Source organism: Hemiscyllium ocellatum, chromosome 6 (genome assembly GCF_020745735.1).
Source record: "Hemiscyllium ocellatum isolate sHemOce1 chromosome 6, sHemOce1.pat.X.cur, whole genome shotgun sequence".
Lineage (NCBI taxonomy): Eukaryota > Metazoa > Chordata > Chondrichthyes > Orectolobiformes > Hemiscylliidae > Hemiscyllium > Hemiscyllium ocellatum.
The window spans coordinates 73,703,754-73,728,168 of NC_083406.1; the positions used below are offsets into that span (position 1 = coordinate 73,703,754).

A 24,415-nucleotide genomic window follows, 5' to 3' on the forward strand; every position below is an offset into this window, starting at 1 on the left:
CATCTTTGACCTAATCTATTAGTTGTGGCTGTGTCTGAAGGATGTTTAGTATACATGTTATCTTTCAGCTGTGTGAGGGTGATATCATTTTGGGTTTGTCTGGTGTAGTTCTTTGCATTACTTCTCTATTTATCAAGGTGATTATCTAATGTGACTGTGATGGATCTATGAGGGATATGTCAAGCCATGGAATTACAGACTGTGGTGGAATATGACATTGAGTTAATGAAAGCCATGTTTTGAACTAGTTCTGAAACTAACCCTTTAAGAACAGTAGTAGTGGCACACCACGACTGTGTTAATAATCTCTGATATATTTTTGTTTCTAATAAGACTTTTGTGTTAGACAGTACGCTACATCTGACACATGTACAACAGAGCCAGGTTGACCTAAAGGTAGCTGCAAATGTGTTGCTGGTCAAAGCACAGCAGGCCAGGCAGCATCTCAGGAATAGAGAATTCGACGTTTCGGGCATAAGCCCTTCATCAGGAATAAGAGAGAGAGAGAGCCAAGCAGGCTAAGATAAAGGGTAGGGAGGAGGGACTAGGGGGAGGGGCGATGGAGGTGGGATAGGTGGAAGGAGGTCAAGGTGAGGGTGATAGGCCGGAGTGGGGTGGGGGCGGAGAGGTCAGGAAGAGGATTGCAGGTTAGGAGGGCGGTGCTGAGTTGAGGGAACCGACTGAGACAAGGTGGGGGGAGGGGAAATGAGGAAACTGGGCATCGCCCCTCCCCCTAGTCCCTCCTCCCTACCCTTTATCTTAGCCTGCTTGGCTCTCTCTCTCTCTCTTATTCCTGATGAAGGGCTTATGCTCGAAACGTCGAATTCTCTATTCCTGAGATGCTGCCTGGCCTGCTGTGCTTTGACCAGCAACACATTTGCAGCTGTGATCTCCAGCATCTGCAGACCTCATTTTTTACTCGAAGATATTGACCTAAAGGTAGGTTTGTTATTATAACCTGCCATGAATCTAGTTTGGCAACTGTCTTCCAGGACATGTTGTCAGTGGTGGTATAATCAAGCCACTGTTGGCTGAAGGGCATTGAAGTCTTGCACCAAAGACTCTGTTGTGCCTGTGATACTCGGTCTTTCTACCAACTAGCATTCGACATGGGAGAGCTAGCTATCAGCTGAGAGCTGTGATTAGAACATATTCAAGTTTGTGAGGTCTGATACTTCCTGGGGTCCAGGATCCACACTGAGAAGACCCAACATCCTATCCATTTTACTGGCTACTACTGGGCTCCTTCTTCTGGTGGATCTATCCTGCTGGTGCAACAGGATGCACGTAACGATAAGGAGTTTGGATAGTTTGCTGTTAGGTGTGATTCTAGATGTCTGATTGTCATTATGTTGAACTAGGACAGTTCTTCCAATGTTAGCTTGAATCTCCTTCAATAAAAGCATATATTATTTGGATGTTATTATCAAAAGTATTATATCTAAAGTTATCTCTCCATCCCCTGTTTTCACGAAAATATATTTAACTGCAATGCATGCTACTTGAATTCTAGTTCACTTTTTGTTTGATTTACGGTATGAAATTCAGAAAGACTTTTTAATTCTCTAACTTTGGATTCCGCATTAAACATTTTTACAGAAATGTACATCAAACTGAAATCAATTTTGCTAAATGTTGAAAATTCCTCTTGGTCGGAAAGGAGTTAAACAGTGCATACAACACACCTTGGAGAGGGTTAGTCATGCAAAATTAACCTGTTCAGTCTTGTGTGCTTTCGTATTCGATTGGTTTGACCTTAACAAGACAAAGATAGCTGAGATGTAAACAGGACCTGGAGGAACTGAAAAGTTGCACAATGGTCTTGCGCAAAGGTGTTCTTTTGACTCTGTTTACAGATCAAATGCCTGCCAGCTGTGACGTAGTCAAACTTGTACAACTTCATTCAGGAAGGGAGGGGTAAGAGAATCATGTACTACTCGTAACTCCTAGCAGGGTGGAGACTTCTATTCTTTTGTAACTTTGTTGGGATTGGAGGACTTGGGAGAGAGGTGGAAACTTACTGACTAGGACTGTATAATTAAAAATGTAGTTATCTATTTTGTGTGCAGATGACAGATTTCCCAGCATTTGTCCCCATTAGTTAAATTGATGCTATGTCCATGCAGTTTTCAAATGAAACGCTGTAACTTTTAGAAGGGCGTGGAAAATCCGGAAGCAAGTGATTACATTGTAAAGTATGCCCACAGTATTACAGGTGTAAGCGTCTATTAGGAGTTGCTTTTGTGATAACTAGCTCATCTACAACTGGGCAGGGCTCGTCCATATGGTGGTTTATGTAAAGACCTACAGATATCGGAAATAACAGCCCTACACCCTGCACACTGCAAACCTCATTATGAATTTACTGCAGTTGAAGGAACTTTCCCAGTCTGATTTGTATCGACGGCGCCTAGAGCGTCATGACAGCTTTGGATCTGCAGGTTTGGAGAAGAAAGGTTTGAGGTAAGTATATTATTAACTACAGCTATGTTGTATGAACTAGACCAAGAAACTCTTCCAAAAAAAAATCCTACTTACATTGATGCAGCTAATTTGGAATTCAAGGAATTCATACCTTGAAGGGACAGACTTAAAATGTACAAAATGCATTTCCTTGCAAAGCGCAATCCGGTAAATGTGCGTTTTAAAAGGTGTACAGGTTTTAAAAATTTTCTTATAGTCCTAGATTAATAGTCAATAGAAAGTAATGTGACAACTGATTAAGCTTGATATTAGACTTATGATAGTCTTAGAGTATTTCAAGCCATGATGCCTCTTGTATATTTTAGTGAAGTACTTAAACTTAATTCTGTGTATGATTTTAAGAATTAAAATTAAAATGATTTTGTACATGTTTAGACATTCCATTATAATTTTCATTTACTTTGTGGATTGGTGTTTATTGAGCTGAAAATTGTTTTGTTGACATTGGCAGAATCAAGAATATCTCATGACTTTCAACAGAGCACTGTGTACAGACAGCGAATTAGAAATCTTATTGAAAGCAGCCCTGCCAGTGGAGAAATGAGAGAGTATTTTTTGAGTGTCTGCTTTTGTCTTTCACTTTTTTAATATATAAGCCAGCTCAACATGTACCTGGATACTGAATGTAATACATTCTGCAGATGTCCCCATTTCAGTCTTAAGGTGAAGCATGCCTGCAGGGATGTCAGGCAGCGCATAGTTTTCTTTTCTATACATAAGGTTGGAGGTCACTGGTTTATAAGACAATGCCTGATGACACTGAATGACTTGCTCCTCAATGTGATCCTTGGTCATTATAGATGTGCACAGTTTTAAAGTGACTATTAATGGAGGATTCATTTTTTACAACCATGTACATGTTTACGAAGATCAATCGTAAGAAATTCAACAGCTGCTTTTCTTCTGTCCACGGAATGGATACATTGCTTAAGTAAAACCAAAAGGTTGCTGAGAATCTAAGCCAGCCAAATTTTGAAGATTGATGTTTCAATTCTGTGTGGTTATCATTCAGTAATTTGAGTGTTTTATCAAGCACTTGTGTTCATATTACCCAGGATTCATATCTCTTACTTTAGTTTCATCTTTTGTATCCTTCTATACAAATAGAAATGATATAATTATTGTTGGCCTTGTGTGTGTGCCAACGTAATAGAAGCAGAGATATTCAGAGGTTTTTAACAAACTTTCAAAATGATTTTTGCAAGTGAGCAATTTGAAGAGCCTATTCTGAACTTCCAGATTTGTAAGGAAGGTAGTCAGTTTCATTTCTAATTTCACCAATGGTCTTAAACTCACTAGGGCTAGAATACAAGAAATTGACTTGGGACGCCAATTCAAATGAGCACTGGCTCATAGTGTGATGCATTTACACGTAGCACTGGATCTGTTTTATGTAGGTGAAATCATTCGGATGTAGTGTGAATTGTCGATTTCTGCTGCATTCCTGCAGCAACACCCTCGTGAATCAGTCTGCCTGCCTGGTCTGAGAACTATGATAGACAGTTAAGTTTCTGTTGCATTGCCATGACAACAATAGCCCAACCAATCAGCAACCCCTCCTTATGCTGTATAAATTGGTATTTTTTTTTCCAAATCTCTTTGCATCCTAATCCTAATGAGTGTAAGACAAACAACCTTTGATTTTTAGCAATGTTAATGTTCTCTACTCCCAAGTAATAAATTAATCAAAGCCATTTGTAATGGATAGTGACATAAAATACCTTAAATTAGACAATGAGTGCAACAGCGCATTAGATTTATACCATCTTTAAAGCGATGAAACATCCCAAAATGCTATTAAGAGGTGTTATAAAACAAAGTATGATCCTGAAACGCATGAGACATTAGGTCAGGTAACTAAACGTTTGATAGCGATAAGTTTTAAGAATTGTCTTAATGTAGGAAGGTAACTTAGAGAAGTATTGAGAGGGCATTCCAGAATTTTGAACCCTGGTAACTTGGCCAACAATGGTGGAGCAACTATACCTGAGAATGCACGTGCACCCAGGGTTAGAGTGTAGATATTTTGAGAATTGTGGGGCACTGTAGATTGAGTTAGGAAGGGACAAAGTACCGGAAGGATTTTGAAAACAAGGATGGAACTTCTAAAATCAAAACATGACTGGGAACTTTGAATGTAGGTCATTGAGCAAAGGAATGATAGAGGAATAGGGCTTAGTACAAATTAAAACATAGGCAGCAGAATTTTGGAAGAACTTTCGTATATTTAGGGTTAGAATAAGGGAGACTAATCATGAATATATTGAAATAGATAATCTATAGGTTTATTAATTTAGCATACATGTAATCAAAAAACTAAGCATAGCCCCTCAGTGGCTAGATGGAATTCTTTAGTTCTACCATGAAGTTCAGTCAAGTTTAATCCTCAACAATGAATGCAATTTTTGGATTACACCACAGCTGCAACCTAAATGTTATTGGTGACTCCAATGATGTTGAGAGGCTGCATGGGACCTTTGACCAATCCAGAAATAGTTATAAAAGCTCGCAATCGATCTAGGTGATGAAAGCTGGGAGGGCGAGGGTGGGATATACAGTAGGATGGTTATTTCAGGTGACTTGTTGTTCTGCCAAAGGTCCTCATCTGTTATTTCCTGACATGGTGGCTTGAGTCAAGTAGAATATCATGAAGAAAAACATATTCCTGGATAGATGATGTGGTTGTTGAACAATTTTTGGTTTGGTATAAATTTATTCAAACTTTTTTGATGGGGAGGGATGGGATACAATGTTGCTTAGGACTGGAAATCAAGGGAGTTGAGCTGGTCAAAGAATACTTATGTGCATTGTTGAGTTGTATATTGATACCAGATTGAAACATGGTATATTGCAGTTGAAACTACAGGATCAGTTAATTTTTAATCTGACAAAGGTAAACATTTGTTAAGTAAAGGTATTAAGGGATATGAACTAAAGACAGATGTATGGAGTTAAGCCACAGATCAGCTGTGAACTCATTGAATGGTAGAACAAGCTTGATGAGCTGAATGGCCTAATTTTCCTATGTTCCTAATATAGTGCGGCACACAAAAATGATAAATAATCAGTAGTTTAAAATAAAAGACAGTTCTGTCCAAGGGATTTTTGTACCAAAATAATTTATCAAAGCTTTTGCACATGCACATCCAATTTTGTGAAAAGATTCCTTCGAGGACAATCTTTTAATTTTAAAGTTAGTTTTTCTACATTTTAAATTTTTCCTAAGGAAGGATAGTTTTATGGTTGGTTTGAACATAAAGCTCAATGCTAAGTTTACCTTAGTCTTTTGGGGATGTGGGCATTGCTAGCTAGGCCAACATTTGCCCTTTCGGAAGGTGATGGTAATCTACCTTCCTGAGTCATTATGGTTCAAGTGCTGGAGGGAGACCACAGGAGGGCATTTGAGGTTTTTGACCTAGCGATAGTGAAAGAGCAGTACTTTATTTCCAAGTCAAGATGGTGAGTGGCTGCATTTTCTTGCTGTTTTTCAGCCTGGGCCTAGATATTGTCCAGATCTTGTTGCTTTTGAACATGGACTGCTTTAGTATCTGAGAAGTTGGGAATGGTATTTGAACATAGTACAGTTGTCAGTGAATTTATCCACTTCTGACCTTGTGATGGAAGAAAAACCATTGAAGCAGCTGAAAATGCATAGGTCTAGGACACTACCCTGAGGAACTCGAGCTGAGATGCCTGACCTTCAACAACTGCAACCATTTTGTTATGTCTTCAACCACTCTTGTTTTCCCTGATTCCTAGTGACTCCTGTTGTGCTGGGACTCCTTGATGCCAAACTGAGTCAAATGTAGCCTTGATGTTAAGGTCTGTCACATTCACCTCATCTCTTGGTTAATGAAATTGCATTGCAAATCAGGCATTCCAAACAGAGAATTGCCAGCAGCATGGGTTCAGTTCACACACCAGCTGAGGTTACCGTGGAAAACCTGTCCTTCTGATCTGTCCCCTTGCCTGGAACATGGAAACCCTCCAGTTAAATCAACCGCTGTCTCTTTACCTCCCTCGAGAGCAAGTCCTATGGTCATCGGAGACTATGGTAACTTTACCATAACTCTCTGAAACTGAATGGCTTGCTAAGCTGTTTCAGAGGGCAGTTGAGAGTCAACCACATTGCTGTGGACCTGGAGTCCGATGGAGACCAGACCAGGTAAGAATGTCGAGTTTATTTTCAGAAGCTGAAGAACCTTCATGAACCAGATGTCTTTTCGCCAATTGATGGTGGTTTCATGCTCCTCATTAGACTCTTCATTCCAGTTATGCCATGACAGGATTTGAATCCAGGTGCCCAGAATATACATGAGTTTCCACATTAATAGTCTACTAGTAGTAGTTTCACTAGTCTGTCGCCTCCCCATTTTAACTTGTTCTATTCACATGAGAACATAAAAAATGGGAGCAGGAGTAGACTGTCCGGCCTGTCGAGCCTGCTCTGCCATTCAATAAGATTATGGTTGATCTTTTTGTGGAATCCGCTCCTCTTGTCATTCTGCTCACAACAGCCCTTAATTCCTTTTCTGTTCAAAAATCTATATATCTTTGCCTTAAAAACATTTTTAATGAGATCGCCTCAATTGCTTCATTGGGCAGGGAATTTCACAGATTCAAAACCCTTTGGGTGAAGAAGTTCCTCCTAAACTCAGTCCTATATCGGCTTTATAATAGGAAAATATGGTACCATAAGAATTTAAAAACAGAAAATGCAACCAGCACTTTGAAGCATCTGGGAAGAGAAGCAGAATTGACATTCCAGATTAATGAGCATTCATCAGAAATGGAAACTTTCAAGTTTTAACTGGTCTCAAGTAAACACAAAGGGAGGGGAAGTGAGGGCAGGTGTGGAGACTGGGCAGAATCAAAAAGGGAATCCGCTGCAAAGCAAGAGTGATCAAATGACCAAAAGGATGATGGTGGGGCTGAATTAGTAGTGACATGACAAGATACAAAAGAATCTCGAGGAAGTGTAAATAAGAAAAGCAGATTCGTTACCATCATTGGTGAGCCAAAAATAAAATGCAATTATTAGGCATAATTGAATACACTTCTGAGATTGGAAGGCTTTAAAGCATCTCTTCAAAAGATAAGATGCTGTTCCTTCAGATCACATTGAGCTTATTTGAACAGTAAAAGAGGTCAAGATCAAACTGGGATGAAACATTAAAATGACATGTTAACGGAAATTTGGGCTTGTGCAAATTCAACAGATGTTCATAAAACAGCATCACGATCTGTATTTGAATAAACATAGAACAGACCACATTGAGAACAGTAGAAATGGCTTGCAAAATTGATAAAACTACAAATAAATCATTATTCCAAGTATGTGTAGCATATAGAACTTTCTACAATGAAGATGTTTTCCACTTTTACCTTTCCCACCATCTGAGACATTTTATTATTTCATCACTCCTGCCTTCTACCCGATCACAGAAATCTCCTTTTGTACTCTACCTTTCCCTTCCCCTTTCCCTTCCCTGCCTCTGTTTAAACCCTGTTACATTTCTAGTTGCATTTCTACCTGCTTCCAGATCTGGCAAAGATCATCAACCTGAAACATTAACTCTGTCTCTCTCCACAAATGCTGTCTGATCTGCTGAGTGTTTCCAACATATTCTGTTTATTCTTCATCACGTGGAGTCCTTAGAAATACCAGGATTATAAATACAAAACTATTTGGAAATGTGCATCTGCATTAGCCAGTATTAAAAACTAAACCTAGTGCAGAATTTATGCCGATATTCACTTCCTACCATTAGGGATTCCTAAAGATTGTTGCTTTACTTTTGCTTTGTAAAATGTGATTCTTTCAAGGCTTGCACATCATAGAATTGCATTATTGGTTTGGTTTAAAAATTGCTGGTGAGCTTGATGTGTTTTGTTTGTTGTGGAAATGTATGAGATAAACTTGTTTTCAACTTTTGTCTGAAGGTGTGGACCATGAGATATTTTGTAGTAGAGTGAGATGTTCATTTCCCTCATGTTTTGCATTTTTTTGATTTGTATTTGCTCTTAGCTTCATGGATCATTTTTGTTACCTATCTCCTACTGTCAAGCCACTTATATTGCTGATGCTGAATGCAAATACGGAGTCAGGAAGTCTTAGCTTTACAAACCAGATGGGTCTAACTTCCACTGTGATATCACCATTCTAAGGAAAAAAGCTCTTATCAGTCCTTGAGTAGATCACATTCTGACTGTCTTCGCTATTGACTAACATAGGTAAGCTTAAGATCTGACAAAGGTCTTACTCCAAATAAAAATCAGAGGATATCTGTGCTGCATCTTTCAGGCATAGTCGGAGTCTCAACCAGAAGGTGAAAATTTAAGAAAGGTCATGTCCACGTGTTTTGATAGGAGGAGCAATGAGTACAGGAAATGAACTTGAAGTATCCCTTTTCTAATCTCACATTGTTTCTTCCACTTTGCTGCAGTGGCTCTTCCAATCAGAGATTTCCTCTCCCCTGTGGGTTTTTTCCCCTAAATTTTGTCTTTTAACTCTGCACGGATGCCAGAATTTCTTGGGCAGTATAGTACAGCTTGGATGTTGGGCAGGACGCTGTCCTAGGCTTTGGTGAGTCTTGCCAGCAGCTTGTTGAACTCTTCTTCATTGCAGGTAGGAGGTAGAGAATGGTGTGAACTCCCTTTATTGTCATGGGTTGTATTATCAGGTAGCTTCAGGATCTTGTTGGGAGTGACTGTAGATGGAACCTCCAGTCTCAAATGTGGCACACTGACCCTTGTTCACTAACGGTACCTGGTGCATATGGCTGATGGGGAACTGGAAACTGGTTCTGAAAGATTTGGGTCTTTGCTTTAACCTGAGCTGCTTGTGCTACTTGTCTATCAGTGAAGCTGTGTATCAGGCTCCCTGCACACAGTTCTACTTTTGTTCAGCTGCTGGTGGAAGTTTAGGAGGTCTTGGTTCTGATCCTGTGGGATCTGTATGCAACTTGAGGCCTAGCTTCAACTGGAACAGATTTACAACTTGGGCAGCAGCTCAGACTCTGTATGTGTATCACTCTGTGTGTGTGTGGTGGGTGAAGAAAGGTTTTTGAACATTATCTTGTGGTGCTGTTCTCTTAGTTTTGGAACAGTAACAGTGCTTTGAGCTGTTTCCAACAAAGTGCCATAAACCAGAATTGCTTTGCAAACATATTTATTCTGCAGACTGAGGAAGCTCAAGTAGAATTGAAAATCTTTATTAGATTACCACATTGAATCTCGTTCATCGTGTTAAACCTTTTGTGGAGTCTTGCATCCATTTTTTTCTCCTGGAGCCCTCTGATTTCTGTTGTGATGTCAAATAGCTGAAATTTGAGATCATCTGGTCTTAGTTTATGATTGTAAATTAGGAATTGTGTTTGGAATCCAAAATTGAGCAAAAATATCAATGAAGGATTATATCCTGTGCTCCTTGTGTTTAAAAACAAAAAAGTAGACCCAAAAGAAAAACAAAAAAATCTCAAGACCCCTTGGAGTGGTGGAATTATTTAGATTCTTGGATCCAACTCAGTGAAAATTCATTGTTTCCTTTTAACAGGATACTTTGACAATTAATTTTTTCTGTGGGTTTGTGAAGAATCATTAAGAAAAACAATGAAATTTCTATCTCTTTCATTCTTCAGTATGCCTCATTTTGAGCATCCTGTGATCTCATTGTCCTTGTTTGCAATGATCTATTTGGACTACTCACAAAACAAAGGTTTTCAGTGTACTTCGGTATATGTGACTACAATAAATCAAATTAATACATCTTATTTGTTAATAAATCAGTTGTCTAAACTTCTGGTAACATGTTTCAACTGCCTTTTCCCTTTTCTGTTCAAACCTTCGAAGTGAATATGTGCCACATCATCATTGATCAGAGTTGTTGGGTAAGTCTTTTTACCACTTGCAATTATGTTGTTCATCACTTTGGAATGTTTGTGGCACATTTAGAGCCTCTTCGCAGTTTCCAAAGTATCCAGGAGGTGAGGGTTGATTTGCACACCAGCAAGGGATGCAAACGTTTATAACACTTATTGCAGAATTTTGCTTAAAATAATTGGAACACTCATTTATTCATTGGAGCTAAATCCTTAATATTTGAGATTTAACAATTGCTGAAATCTATATAGTAGTAATTACACACAAGAATAAGCCTGGTATCTAAAAGCTGATTTCTGTCTTTCTCATGATTGAAGTTGCAGTTGTGTTGTTGCCTTCTCATATTGTCAATATTCAGCTTATTTCTGCTCATAGATACTATAATTATTTTTAAATCAGGAATGTAATAAATGGTCTCTACATATTAACTGTGCACTTACATGTGAAATGGTTGGAAAAGTGCTGATAAGTAAAACCATGCAGAGTCCTCAAGATGATTAGAAAACGTAATTTATAATCTCAGTACGTTAATTGAAAGTGCATTCTGCATTTAAACAAGTACTTTTATGTACTGCATTTGTTGAATTGTGTGCAAGTCACTTGCATATCATCCTAATGAATCTGAATCCTAAGGTTGTGAATATCAATTTAAATCCTGTGATAGGAATGTGCAGGGAACTAGGTTTAGAGTTCTGGAATTTGCAAGCATGAATAGCTTTCAGTTTTAAAAGCAGTTGTTATTTTAGCAGGGGCCCGATGTTTATCATCAGTGCAAGAAGAACTAAAATATTCTCAATGTTTTGTTAGCTATTCAGTGAAATAGTGAGGACTGTTTAGAATGAGACTGCGTTTTGTAGTATGCTAGGTGTCCTGAGAGGAAAATGTTTTTTTTTGGATGCTGCTGGTATCCATATTTTCTTATAAAACCCAATTTGGATTTTGATTCCTGTAACCACACTCTCAAAAAATGAGTTCTGCTCTTAAATCTAGTCCATATTTTCTGACATCAGTTGCTGTTTGAGTTGAACAGGCGTTTTGTTTGCTCTTGGCTACATTATCATTGTGGGTAGAATGCAGCTTGAAACAGGAAGTTGCTGATCTCATTGGTTACACTCTAAATGGATTGATCAGATTTGTTATCAACCATTTAATTGAAACAATGATTCAGTCCCCTCACCTTTAAAGTGTGGCACATGGCTTGTAAGAAAACAGCAAGAAGTTGTACAAAGTTTAATATTAATCTAGTATGAATTAATAATCAGTTACAATACAAGTACAATACTTTTATGGTATATTTTGGTATAACGTTTAGCAAAAGAGAGGCGACAGACAGGCAACATACTTTCAGATCTATGTCAATGCTATGATTCATTCCAAACATTTTTTAATCACATCTTTTTTTTTGTGTATCCCTACAGACTGTATTATCATTTTTTTTACTCTACCCTAATTAATAGCAACAGTGTGGGTTTTCATGAAGTCAGAAAGACTCTGAGGAAAGGTGAAAATGGCAACCAGGGCATAGTTCTGGAATTCCTGATCACATTCCTGGAGTTTCAGACTTCTTTCAGTGCCATTTAAAGGATGCAGGCTGGTTCAGACCAGAAACCTGCACGAGGCACTTCCAGCCTAGCTGACCAGCTCCATTACAACACTCTAGGCCCCCACAATTCTCTTGGAGTTGAGCACTCCCCATCCTGCAGTACCCAACTGTCTCTAAAGGCATCAAGAGTAGAGGTGGGCATCATTTCCAAGGATACTATGGCATAAACATATACGGCCCATGAATTATGTATGTGGGTTATTTTCTAATCCACCAGTGCAGAGATTTTATGACACACCTGTGGCGCAGATGTAGAGACACTGCCACTGTACCACAAGAAACTTCTAAATTATGTTTCTGTTGTCAAAGATATTCCAAACTGCAGCTGAATTCTCTTGTGATTGCTAGGTAAGCAATCTCGAGGAGGTTGAGGGGGTGGGGAAAAGCATAGGAATGTCTTAGTGTTGGCTTTAAGCCCTAAAGTTGAGGATTTGACAACTCCGCTCAGCAGTCAGTTAGACCCAGGACCACTTTGTCAGTGGTAGCCAATCAATTTATCGCTGATTGTTCCCCTATCCATTCCCATAAACTGTTGATCAGAGAGCTGCAGTTCAGCAGCGCAGCCAGGTATGCGAGCCCCTAGAATACTTTTGCATATACCCAAGGGGCAAATTGGCATGGTCATATGAAGTATTAACCAAAAGACTGCAAATTTGACATTTTGATATTTTAACACTGCTTTATACTTCCACATCAGATAACTATCAGTTGTACTTCCATGGCTGTTGGGAAGGTTATGCATTGACAAAGGGAACTTCACAGTAACCAATATTTGATTCATACTATATGGTAGTTCTATTCCAGTGAAGACCATAATGACGCCATATCTGTAAATATCTCTTTAAATCAGACCAGTAGGCAGTCTATTTCCAAATTAAATCATTTCGAGCAGCTGTTGTCATCAAGCACCTTGTTTGGAAATGAGACAACCATGTGTGCCTATTTGTGGAATTGGCGAAAATATTCGGAAGGCACGACTGCTTACATAATTTACTGTGTAAAAGTCCTCCTCCAGCAGAGTTTATAAACGTATGTAGAACTATTTGTAGGCCTCTAAGCGAACTCAAGATTCTGTTTTGTTTTTAAACTGAATACTACATTGGTGATTAATACGTGTTATTTTCCTGTGATATTTTCTTTGTATCTCAGAGAAATCACATTGAATTTGTGATGTAGATATGTTTGTCATTTAAGTTACACTTTATTGTCTGACAATATTTAGAAATTGGACATCTGTTTATATCAAATCTCCAAACTTGCTGTGGAAAAATAGTTAATTACTTAGATTTATTTACACCCTTCATTATCAACAGATTTTAAACCTTATGTTAACTCCTATCAATCCTAAATTAATATTTCAACTTGTGGATAAACTTTTCAGAAGATAAAACTAAGCTTTTGACTTTGAAGGTGTTTATTTCCATAAAATACATTTTATTCATAAAAATACTTTAGTCACTGAAAGCAGTTCACTTCTGGACAGTAGCATATGAAAAAAACAAGCATTGGTTTGTTTGTTGAATAGAGTCAAATTCCAAAGGCATTTCTTTCTTGTACATTATATTTATATACACTTTACTGAAGATAGCTTAGAGTTTTGTGGTCAGAAGTAAAATAAGGGTGCTTGCTACTTAACAATCTTTAAGACCTAAATTTTCTCTCTATCATCAGTTTGAGTCTAGTGCCAAGACTTACTACGCAGTAGCAGTGTTGCCACCAAGCAGAAAAGAGGCTGATTATTTTGAAGTATCCATGTACAGCAAAGTAGGAAATTTTAGTACTTCATTTTTAATTAAAAAATTCAGATAACAAAAAAAATGACTATTGGATTAAGACCGCTAAAATGAACAATGTTTTTTAGAACAAGAGAGATAAGGATGTGGATATTTTCATCATTGTGGGCAAATTGGACTTGCCACGAATATTAAATTGGCCTCGGTGTCAGTCTTTGTTAAACAGTTGCACGTCATTTAATAATATACCTTCTCAGTAAGTCTTCAAAGCAAGACTAACAGTGGATGTCTTTGTCATCATGATTTAACGATAGAATTTGCATCCAATGAAAACTGCTACTACATCCCGTGGAGGAGCACAGACTCACTGAGAGCAACTTATGGATTTTCTTATTCTGCATGTCTACAGATTAAAGGTTCAGCAGAGCCATTGCTCAAAACATATCCAGAATTTTATTTTTGCGAGCAAAATATATACACGGGTAATTAAAGAAATCCGTGAAGTCACAGACTATTTATTACATTTGCTGCACTTTTACAGTAAATTAGGATTTAAAATGTTTGTGGGTTTGTGTGGGTGGCTTTTCAGAGGGTTGGTGCAGACTTGATGGGCGAATGGCCTCTTTCTGCTTTGTAGAGATTTGTGATTCTGTGATTGAATGGACATAACAGCCTTTTTCTCATAAAATTGTTCAAACAGCTGTACCAAGCACATGCGCTACTTTACATGTTTGCTATGAGATCCCATGCATCCCATCGGAGAAGTTTTGACCTTTCTTCTGGCAGAACTCTTAATTTGAAGCTGTAACTTATCTCCAAAAGGTTATGCTGACACTCCTCTCTCTGGGAGTTGGAAAAGTTTACACAGCTTTGGAAGAATGTGTTGCAGTAATCACCAGACGACTGTTAGTACCTCACAAAGCACAGCGTGTTTGTTCAGATTGTATTCTGTATCGGAGTGTTTGGATCATTTTACCAATATACTATGGATCTTGGAGAAAAAGCATTGACCTATATTATTCCAGAGACAGAACTAGTCATCCACAATGCCATCAATGGTGGCCCAGAAACTGTTGAAAACAATGAAGCTCAGAAAGCGGTGGCTAAGTTACAGAGAAGACGGAGTGATATAAAAATATATAAGGAATTCTGTGATTTTTATGCCAGATTGTAAGTCATTTCACTTGTTTTGAGTTTTGGTGCCATACTATCTTTTCCTGTATTTTTGCTGTCAGGTATGTTCTTGATGGTTACTTCCCTCAACAAAATTGTGTTGAGAGTTTGTCATACCCTTGCAAACTCTCATCTCTTCTGTTTTATGATCAAATTAATACATTTAGTATGATGTTCCCAGGTTTTGTACTTTGACAGACTATCAATTATTAATCTAGACAGCTGTACTTGGTGTAAATATTAGAAAACTGATGAGGCTGTTCACACCATCTTGAAATGAACCATGCCACCAATTTGCCTAGATACATCTGAAAACAATATAATAAATTCTTGGCCTGGAAAATACCATGTTTGCTGATGTGCTTAGGGGCTTTAAAAAGCTGTTGCAACTTTTGAGGAAGTGCAGGGGTTTGGCTGAGTAGTTGGAATTTTGGATCTCTTTCACTTGGTATTGCTGAATATTCCAGCATTGTTACGCTACTCTATGATTCTGTCTTATCTTGAGTTTCCAACTATGTTTTCTCCTGCTCTGAATGAGAGCTGGGATTTTGTGCTGAAAATAACATGCTTATGTGGTTTAAGTATCTTCCATGTTTTAAACAAATCAGACCGCTTCATACATGGGCATAAAGGAGGAAATGGCTGCCAGTCAGAAAGGGAGAGATGAGGATTCACTGATTTGTTTTGAGAACAGTTTTTGATGGAGAGATCAAGAAGTATATGATTGAATTCCTATATCTAAGGCCCTCCCAGATTGAGGCTCTTATTGCCAGGAGTAGAGCAAGGCATAATGAAACTTGTGTGCAGCTTTATTATTTAGGAGAAAGGAAATAGTTAAAAATTGGTATTTTTCACTTCTACCATTTAGCTTGTCATTGCATTCAGATTTTCAGCAGTTATGATGGGTGCTTTGTTCCCCCTCGGATGAGACACTGGAGAAGAATTTGATGTTGACAGCCTGGTTTTAAGCATTTTCTGGGCAAACAACAGAAAAGGTTTCACAAGGAAAATTGCACACTTGAAATACAATTAATCCTATTTTCCTTGCATTAAAATGAATGAAAAAATAGTCCACAGAGTTCTATAAATGCTGAGCTAACTGTTTTGGTGGATGTTTACTTTAGTCTAGTTCATAGCCTAGGTGGTAAATACCAGAATCTATCTTGTCTTTTTGGGGGAAGGAAGAAAAATCTTTTGCAAGTATTTTCATGGTACAATCTGTGGGCATCTTCTCTCCTGTTATGCTTAATCTCAATTTATAGCCACATCACTTGGAAATCCAAGTATTTTCATAAATAGGAATATCCATCTCATGCCAAACATTATAATTCACTTGTAACTTGTTTGCTGTATTATAGTTCCTTATTCCAAAGTGTGTCAAAGCTGAAAGAACCTGAATTTTTAACCTTTTTTCTCCTCAAACCTTCAAATGACCGATAAGCAGTCCTTCCTTGATCAGAGAAGCCAAGTAATTGCCAATTCAGAGAATTCCAGCAACAGCAATTAGCTATATATCAGCTCAACCTTCTGAGACTATCATACCACTTAGGGAAAACTTGGGGAATACCTTTGGCATGTTATTGGCTTAATATTCCAAATGTACCCAAGATCTTGGTATACATGTGAACAATGTTACAGGACATCAGATTTTTAATTTATTTATAGCATTGCATACATTAGATTTTGATTTCATAATTTGCAATGGTGCTTTGAAATTAGCATTAGAAATCGATGCTTCAGATACAGCATTATTTCTGGAATGGATGCCTGTGTCACCAGCTAATGAGTAGTAATAAGCTAGCAATGTAATATCGTCCTGTAACATTAATGGTAGGTCCATTGAATTTGTGTGAATTCCTTTACACTTAGGAGGGTACAGGTGATTTAAATAAGAATGTAGATCATTTACATTCAATCTGAAACTTGTTTAAAATGATGTGCTTGACAAGTTAATTCTGGTGATTTAATGGTGCTTTACGTCAATCTAACTCTTAATATTAAAACTCTTTTATTGCAGCAACATGGCAAATGCTCTGGCTAATGCCATGTGTGAGCGATGTAAAAGTGGCTTTGCACCTGCTGAGAGAATAGTGAACAGCAATGGAGAACTGTATCATGAGCAGTGTTTTGTATGTGCTCAGTGCTTCCAACAATTCCCAGAGGGACTCTTCTATGAGGTGAGTGGACAGTTGTGGGACAGCTGCACAGCCCATTAAGTCCTTGAATAACTCATTTATCAATGCTAAAGGATGTTTCCTCTTTTATAACTATTTTCACAGATCATGACTTGTCTTTCATAATTTCTCCAGTCTTTGTCAGGAAAGCTATCTAGGCAGCTTGGAGGAGAAAGTGCCACAAACATACATCTGTTTGCATTCCTGCACAGCTGGTAATGATCCAGTAGCTGTTGAGCTTGGACACCATCTTACCAGAAAGAAATAAAATATGAAAGCAAGAATGACAATAGTTACAAATTGTCAGAAGAATTAAGAAAATTCTGCTAAAATCATTAGTTTGAGAAAGTAATGAAAGTTAAAAAATGATGCATGTTGGGATATCCAAGTTGTGACTTTTTTGTCATGGAGTTGTATAAACCTATACTTTCCATCTTTCTTTAGTCTAATTTCCAAACCGCATCAACATTCTTGCATCTTCTGTGTAAAGTTGATCTTTGGGGAGGGTACTATCTGGCAAAAACATCGTAAGAGCCAACTATTGGAAAAAGCATAAATTGTGTTTTGGGAGACGAGAAAAATGTGTCACATCATTTTGCCAAACAAAATAAATTGTATGTATGCAGCAACTTTTAACATAGTAAAACGTCTGGATGTAAGTTTTTGTTCACTGAGCTGGAAGGTTCGTTTTCAGACCTTTTGTCACTATACTAACATGATCAATGAGCTCCGGTGAAGCACTGGTGTTAGTGATCCACTTTCTATTTGTGTTTAGGTTTCCTGGGATTGGTGATGTGATTTCCTGTGGTGATGTCAATTCCTGTTCTTTTTCTCAAAGGGTGGTAAATAGGGTCCAGGTTGATGTGTTTGTTGAATAGAGTTGTGGTTGGAATGTCATGCTTCTCGGAATTCTTGTGCGTGTCTCTGTTTGACTTATCCGAGGATGGATGTGCTGTCCCAATGAAAGCATTTGATAAAGTACCACATAATACACATTTAAAATTAAATTAATTCTTGGGATTAAAAAGGACATGACAATATTGAATTGGCTAAAGGTGTAGAAAACAGATGGGAAAGTGGGATCCTTGTGAGTCTGTATTCAAATTACTGTTTTAAATGTGTATAATGTGGTACTTCATCAAATGTTTTCATAATACACAATATCAATCTTGTTGCTCTCATCAATTTCATTTTTTTACAAAATTGCTTTAATCCAATTTGCCAAAAAGAATTAAAGTTTAGAAAATTTGAGTTCATAATTTTCTGCATGTCAGTTAATTTTGTCTGAAATTATTATCTCAAAGTTTACAAATACCATTTAGCTGACTAAGCACGAACTGCCAAGTTTATTCCTCTTCCTCCTCTTTGAACAGGGTGTAACATTTGCAATTTTTCTGGCACTTAGCCCGTGTTAAGAAGGATTGATACCCTATGACTACAGAGTATGTAGTTTCCACCCAAGCATCTCAGTAACCGGGGATGCATCCCATCTGCACCAAGTGACCTTTCTATGTTGACCACTATCAACCTTCTATGTAACGGCTATTTATTTTTACGCTATTAAATTATTGCTGTTACCTCCTTGTGTATAACATTGATAGCAGTCCCTTGAATGAAGTATGGTTTGAGCCCTTCGCCTCCACAAGAAATTTCTCCCACGCCTCCTTTGTCCTTTTAGTCATAGAATCATAGAGATGTATAGTGTGGAAACAGACCCTTCAGTCCAACCTGTCCATGCCGACCAGATATCTCAACCCAATCTAGTCCCACCTGCCAGCACCCGGCCATATCCCTCCAAACCCTTCCTATTCATATACCCATCCCATTGCCTTTTAAATGTTGCAGTTGTACCAGCCTCCACCACATCCTCTGGCAGCTCATTCCATACATGTACCACCCTCTGCGTGAAAAAGTTTCCCCTTAGGTCTCTTTTATATCTTTCCTCTCTCACCCTAAACCTATGCCCTCTAGTTCTGGACTCCCTGACCCCAGGGAAAAGACTGTCTATTTATCCTATCCATGCCCCTCATAATTTTGTAAACCTCTATAAGGTCACCCCTCAAACTCCGACGCTCCAGGGAAAACAGCCCAGCCTATTCAGCCTCTCCCTATAGCTCAAATCCTCCAACCCTGGCAACATCCTTGTAAATCTTTTCTGAACCTTTTCAAGTTTCACGTCATCTTTCCGATAGGAAGGAGACCAGAATTGCATGCAATATTCCAACAGTGGCCTAACCAATGTCCTGTACAGCTGCAACATGACCCGACTCATGTACTCCATACTCTGACCAATAAAGGAAAGCATACCAAATGCCTCCTTCACTATCCTATCTATCTGAAACACCACCTTCAAGTAGCTATGAACTTGCATTCCAAGGTCTCTTTGTTCAGCAACACTCCCTAGGATCTTACCATTAAGTGTATAAGTCCTGCTAATATTTGCTTTCCCAAAATGCAGCACTTCGCATTTATCTCAATTAAACTCCATCTGCCACTTCTCAGCCCATTGGCCATCTGGTCCAGATCCTGTTGTAATCTGTGGTAACACTCTTCACTGATTCCTGATGAAGGGCTTATGCCCGAAACGTCGAATTTCCTATTCCTTGGATGCTGCCTAACCTGCTGTGCTTTAACCAGCAACACATTTTCAACTGTAACACTCTTCACTGTCCACTACACCTCCAATTTTGGTATCATCTGCAGACTTACTAACTGTACCTCTTATGCTCGCATCCAAATCATTTGTGTAAATTAACCATAAAATAAAAGCAAAGACTTATGAGTACTGAAAATCCGAAACAAAAACAAAGTGCAGGGACAAATTCAGCAAGTCTGGTGGCAACTTAGAGAAAAACAGATTTAACATTAAATCCAGTGACCCTTCATCTGTGGATTCAATATGAATTATTTTTCATGCTACAGGTGCTGACAGACCTGACTTTTTCCAGCAATTTAATGTTGTCCCTGGCCCCTCTTATCATTCCTTTTTATAGCTTTTCTCTGTAGTTTCTATTTTCACTGTTGTTTCTGCTAAATTATGCATATCACATTCAACAACAGCCTCTTCCTTTTTTGTTTTAATCTCTAGATGTTCAGTCATGCAAGAAGCCACAGCTTCAGGATTCCTTTCCTTTCCCTTTTCCCTCTCCCTTTTTCCCACCAAATGGTGATTCTAACCTGTGGGGCCAAGCCCTTTTTCAATTAACAGTGATCATCATCTTTTTAACTTTGGTTTTTGTTACTTTCCTTAACTATTCCAATCCTGACAATGACATGATCACTATTCACCAATGCTTCCCATTGCTTTGTTTAATTTTTGTCAAGTAGATCCAACATTACTTCCTTCCTCAATGCATTGAAAGTAAACTGATCAAGAATTTTCTCTTGTACATGTTTCTCCTCCTCTTCATCCTTCACACTGTTCGTATTCATCTTGCTTCTTTATAACAGCCTATTGAAGTTCTCTTGTTGCTGTAAAAAATCCCTGTACATGCAGGGCCAGGTATCTGGGCATGTAACTGTACCATCTGGTTAATGTTATATAGTATGGGGAGCTTAGCACTAAGATTGCCTTTTCTCAGTATTTCTCCGAAAACACATCACTTCTCATGTGTCTGCTCATTCAGTTAGTCATCTTGCATATTCTTATTTTTATTGCTGGAATGTGGGCATTACGGGCTAGGGTCTACGTTTATTTCCCATCTGTAATGACCCTTGTGAAGATGAGTGATTTGCTGCCTTGAACTGCTGCAGTCCATTGATCCACAATGCTATGAGGAAGAGAGTTCTAGGATTTTGACCCAATAACAGTGAAAGAATAACAATACTGTTCTAAATTAGTGGCTTGGAGGGAAACATGTACGTGATGTTCCCATGCATTTACTGCCCTTGTACTTCTAAATGTTTGAGTTTGTAAGATGCTATCAATAAAGCCATGGTGAATAGCTGCAGTGCATCTTTCGGTGATACACACTGTTGCCATATGTATTGGTGCTGGCTGTCCTGGATAAGGTTGTTAGTCCTGAATGTTGTTGGAGTTTCAGTCATCCAGGCTGGTGGAGGGTATTTCTATCATGTTCCTGGCTTTTGCTTTATTTTGTTGATGGTTTAGGGATATCAAGAATTGAGTTACTTGCCACAAAGTCTTCCTATTCTTGAATGTTACTAGTCCAGTTCAGTTTATAATGAATCGTCAGGTTAGTGATAATGGGTGATTCACCTTTGGTAATGCCATTGAATGTCAGAGGTTGTGGTGATTGGATTTTCTGTATTGTTGCAGATGGTTGTTGCCTGGTATTTGTGTGCCACACATCTTAGTTGCCACTTATCAGACTTCAGCTGGATGTTGTCCAAATCTAGCAGGCTATTGAGTAGGATTGGCTCAATATCTGAAGAGGGTGTGAATGGCAATGAAATTGTGCAATCATCAGTGACCATCCTTTGTAATGGAGTGAAGGTCATCTGTGGCAGTTTAAGATTGTTGGCCCTAGGTCATAGGTACCATCTTCCTTGCTGTTTATTGCATTTTCCAAAACTTTGATAATTGAAGCCTGCCGTTACTCTAGTTCTGTAATTTGCTTTCAATTTTGGTCCTCTGTCTTCTGCCCATTAGGACTTGGCCTATAGCATTCACCTAGAAGTGTCATATTCCTTGATTTGTTCCTTGGGTCTAACCAAATGGAATCTATCGAAAAACCCCACCACTTTACCATCCCTTTCCAATAGGATAATTGATTGATTATGTTGTCACTGCCTTCACTGCCCACACCAGCCTTTTTTATTATGTTACCTGCCTTTCTGGATCAAATGTAGTAGGAGAAAGTTCCCAAAAATGCCCATCTTTTTACCAGGCCTCTTCTTTTTCTTGTCTCATTTGTGACAATATACACACTGCCATGTTTCTTACCATCTCAAATACTACCATCTATATAATTTGATGCACTGTAGAATAATGAAATAATAGGATCCAGTGCAATATTACAATGTCTGATGCAGTAAAATAATAAAATAATAAATAAATATTGAGTAAAGTATGGAAATAATTTACAAAATATCAGGGAAATAGTTTAAGCGGTTATCTTTCATAATTTGAGTAGTAAAATTGCAGTAATGTATTTAAAATTATTAAATGAAGTATGATTTATCATTATTTACATGAATAAATATTTAGGACTGAAGTTATAAGTTAAATGAAGTGGAAAAATATACTTTTTTTGAGGATAAACAGTGGTATTGCGGTTGAGTTTTGATTTGAAAACATCCAGGAGGGGACCTTAACAGTCAGGGAAGGTGGGAACGGCCCAAAGAGCCCAGTCTCGGAATATGTAGACATAAGCATTTCAAGAGATTGTAAACTGGAAAATCAATTTAATTATTGAATATATTACAAATGAATAAAAAGAGATGAATGAAGGAAGTTTGGGGAAGTATGAAGTTAAGAAAGAGAGCATATTGGGAGCAGACACGTTGGATTCCAAGGCCCAATCTTGAAAAAAATTAAGCTGTAAAAAGCTGCGGAATATCTCTCCAATGTTCAGTGACCATTAATTGTGTATAACATATGTCACAGTACAGAGGCACTACTTCGAAAACCCTCTGATTAATCAGACGAGGATGGAAAGTGCTGCAACAGAAAATGGTGGAAAATCAGGCCACAAAAATAATTTCGCTGCAGAAATATTAGAGGGACTAAAAGTCAAGATGAGAAGGGGCATTCTATAAATTATACCATTTGAGACACCAGATCAAGTGCATTCGAGGCTCAGCAGGGTTTAGATGTAGTTTCCGTAGGGTGATCTGACATTATAAGAATTCAGCTGGGGTGATTGCCGATCCAACTGATCATTGAGCTTATTCTGTATTGTTTATAAAACAAAGAAGGTAGAACTTTCAATTTAGCAACCATGTACTTCAGAAATTTGTATGTTAAAAGTTAAATGTTTAAACAACAATTTTAGTATTTTAAAGCAAAGGAAGATCATATTCTTGTATATCACAATATTTTCTGTTCATTATCACTTGCTGTTATTGAAAATTTACTGTGTGAAAATAGCTGCTGCATTTCTTACATTACAACAGTGGCTATATTTCAAATGTACTTAATTGACTGTAAAGGGCTTTGTGCCCTCCATATCTTTTTAAGTTTTTTTCTCCTGTAATCTTGCTTTGTCAGGAAAGTTTAGTGTTTTTATTTGTTGGAAATAATACTTTTAAAATTTAGGACTCCTGCTTAGTTTAAAATAACTATTTTTCATATTTTTATTTACAGTTTGAAGGGAGAAAATACTGTGAGCATGACTTTCAGATGCTTTTTGCACCTTGTTGTCATCAGTGTGGTGAGTATTCAACATTAATTAAGTTATATATCGAATAAACTCTGTTTTCTGGTTTACAATTCTATAGCTCTAACTGTATGCTGTTAATCACTTGCTCTCTCTTACTTTAATTCTTTCTTTATGCATAATCTTTTCCGTTATATTGCATGATTGCTTTCCTTCAGTTGCTGCAGGGTACTGTCTTCAATTAGTCATACTGAACTAAGGTGTGAATCACACTCCATTTCTAACTCTGGGAGAGGTTTGCATTTATAAATGGCTTCAAGTTTTTAACATTTTGAAAGAGCTTCCATTTCCTCTGAATACTTATCCACAAATGATCAGAGAGATTGCTTGAGTACTTATTATAAAAACTTAAAGGTACAATGGTGAAAACATTTTACTTCAATCAGCTTAAGCCTGTAGGGCAAAAGTACAAGTTCAGATGTACAGCTAATTTTAATATAAAGCTAAACTTGGATCACTTGCTCATCTCGTGGGGATGAGATTATTAGTTAGCACAATGGGGCGTCTTAGCTGCTGGTCATTGGGTTTTAATAGTTTTCAAATAGCCAGACTCTTGAATGTAGGATATTTGAAATTTTACGTTTTTTTTCTCAAATATAGTCAATTTATAACAAAATAGCAGCCAAATTAATAATCAGATAAAGTTAGTTTACTGATATCCTTTATACTGATATGTGTTCGTAGAATTTAAAAATATCTTTGCTTTACTCCATCAATGTATTTCAATCAAACGTAGTGGAAAGGTACATTGGATTGTATAAGTGTGTTGGACACCCATGACGAAACGAACATAATTTGACTTTAGTCCTTTTGATAGCTTCGCAGCAAGAAGCCTCACACAGGATCAACTCCTTTAGTCCTGTGTCAAAATATAAGCACGTATCGATTTTCAGAAAGAATTTCTGGATTTCATGTGGAGAATAGTCAAGGTAATAATCACCACGAGCTGTTATGATTTGGTACTGAATAGAGCTCATCTACTTGTACCATTGAAATTATTAGAAATAGTAGCCATTGCTTCATTAA

At 37.8% G+C, this 24,415-nt stretch overlaps 1 protein-coding gene across 5 annotated transcripts in view; it reads left to right on the forward strand.

The window, feature by feature from the left end:
* Positions 1 to 24,415, forward strand: part of lims2 (LIM and senescent cell antigen-like domains 2) — a 120,205-nt gene that overhangs the window by 56,152 nt on the left and 39,638 nt on the right. For 2 of the 5 annotated variants that reach the window (XM_060826028.1, XM_060826029.1), the window contains exons 2-3: positions 16,892 to 17,051; positions 23,317 to 23,383. In XM_060826028.1, the coding sequence (XP_060682011.1) occupies positions 16,892 to 17,051; positions 23,317 to 23,383 (227 nt within the window). Of the gene's footprint in view, positions 1 to 1,907; positions 2,464 to 14,649; positions 14,872 to 16,891; positions 17,052 to 23,316; positions 23,384 to 24,415 lie in introns of those variants that run through there. The other 3 variants (XM_060826027.1, XM_060826030.1, XM_060826026.1) reach the window with 3 other exon arrangements.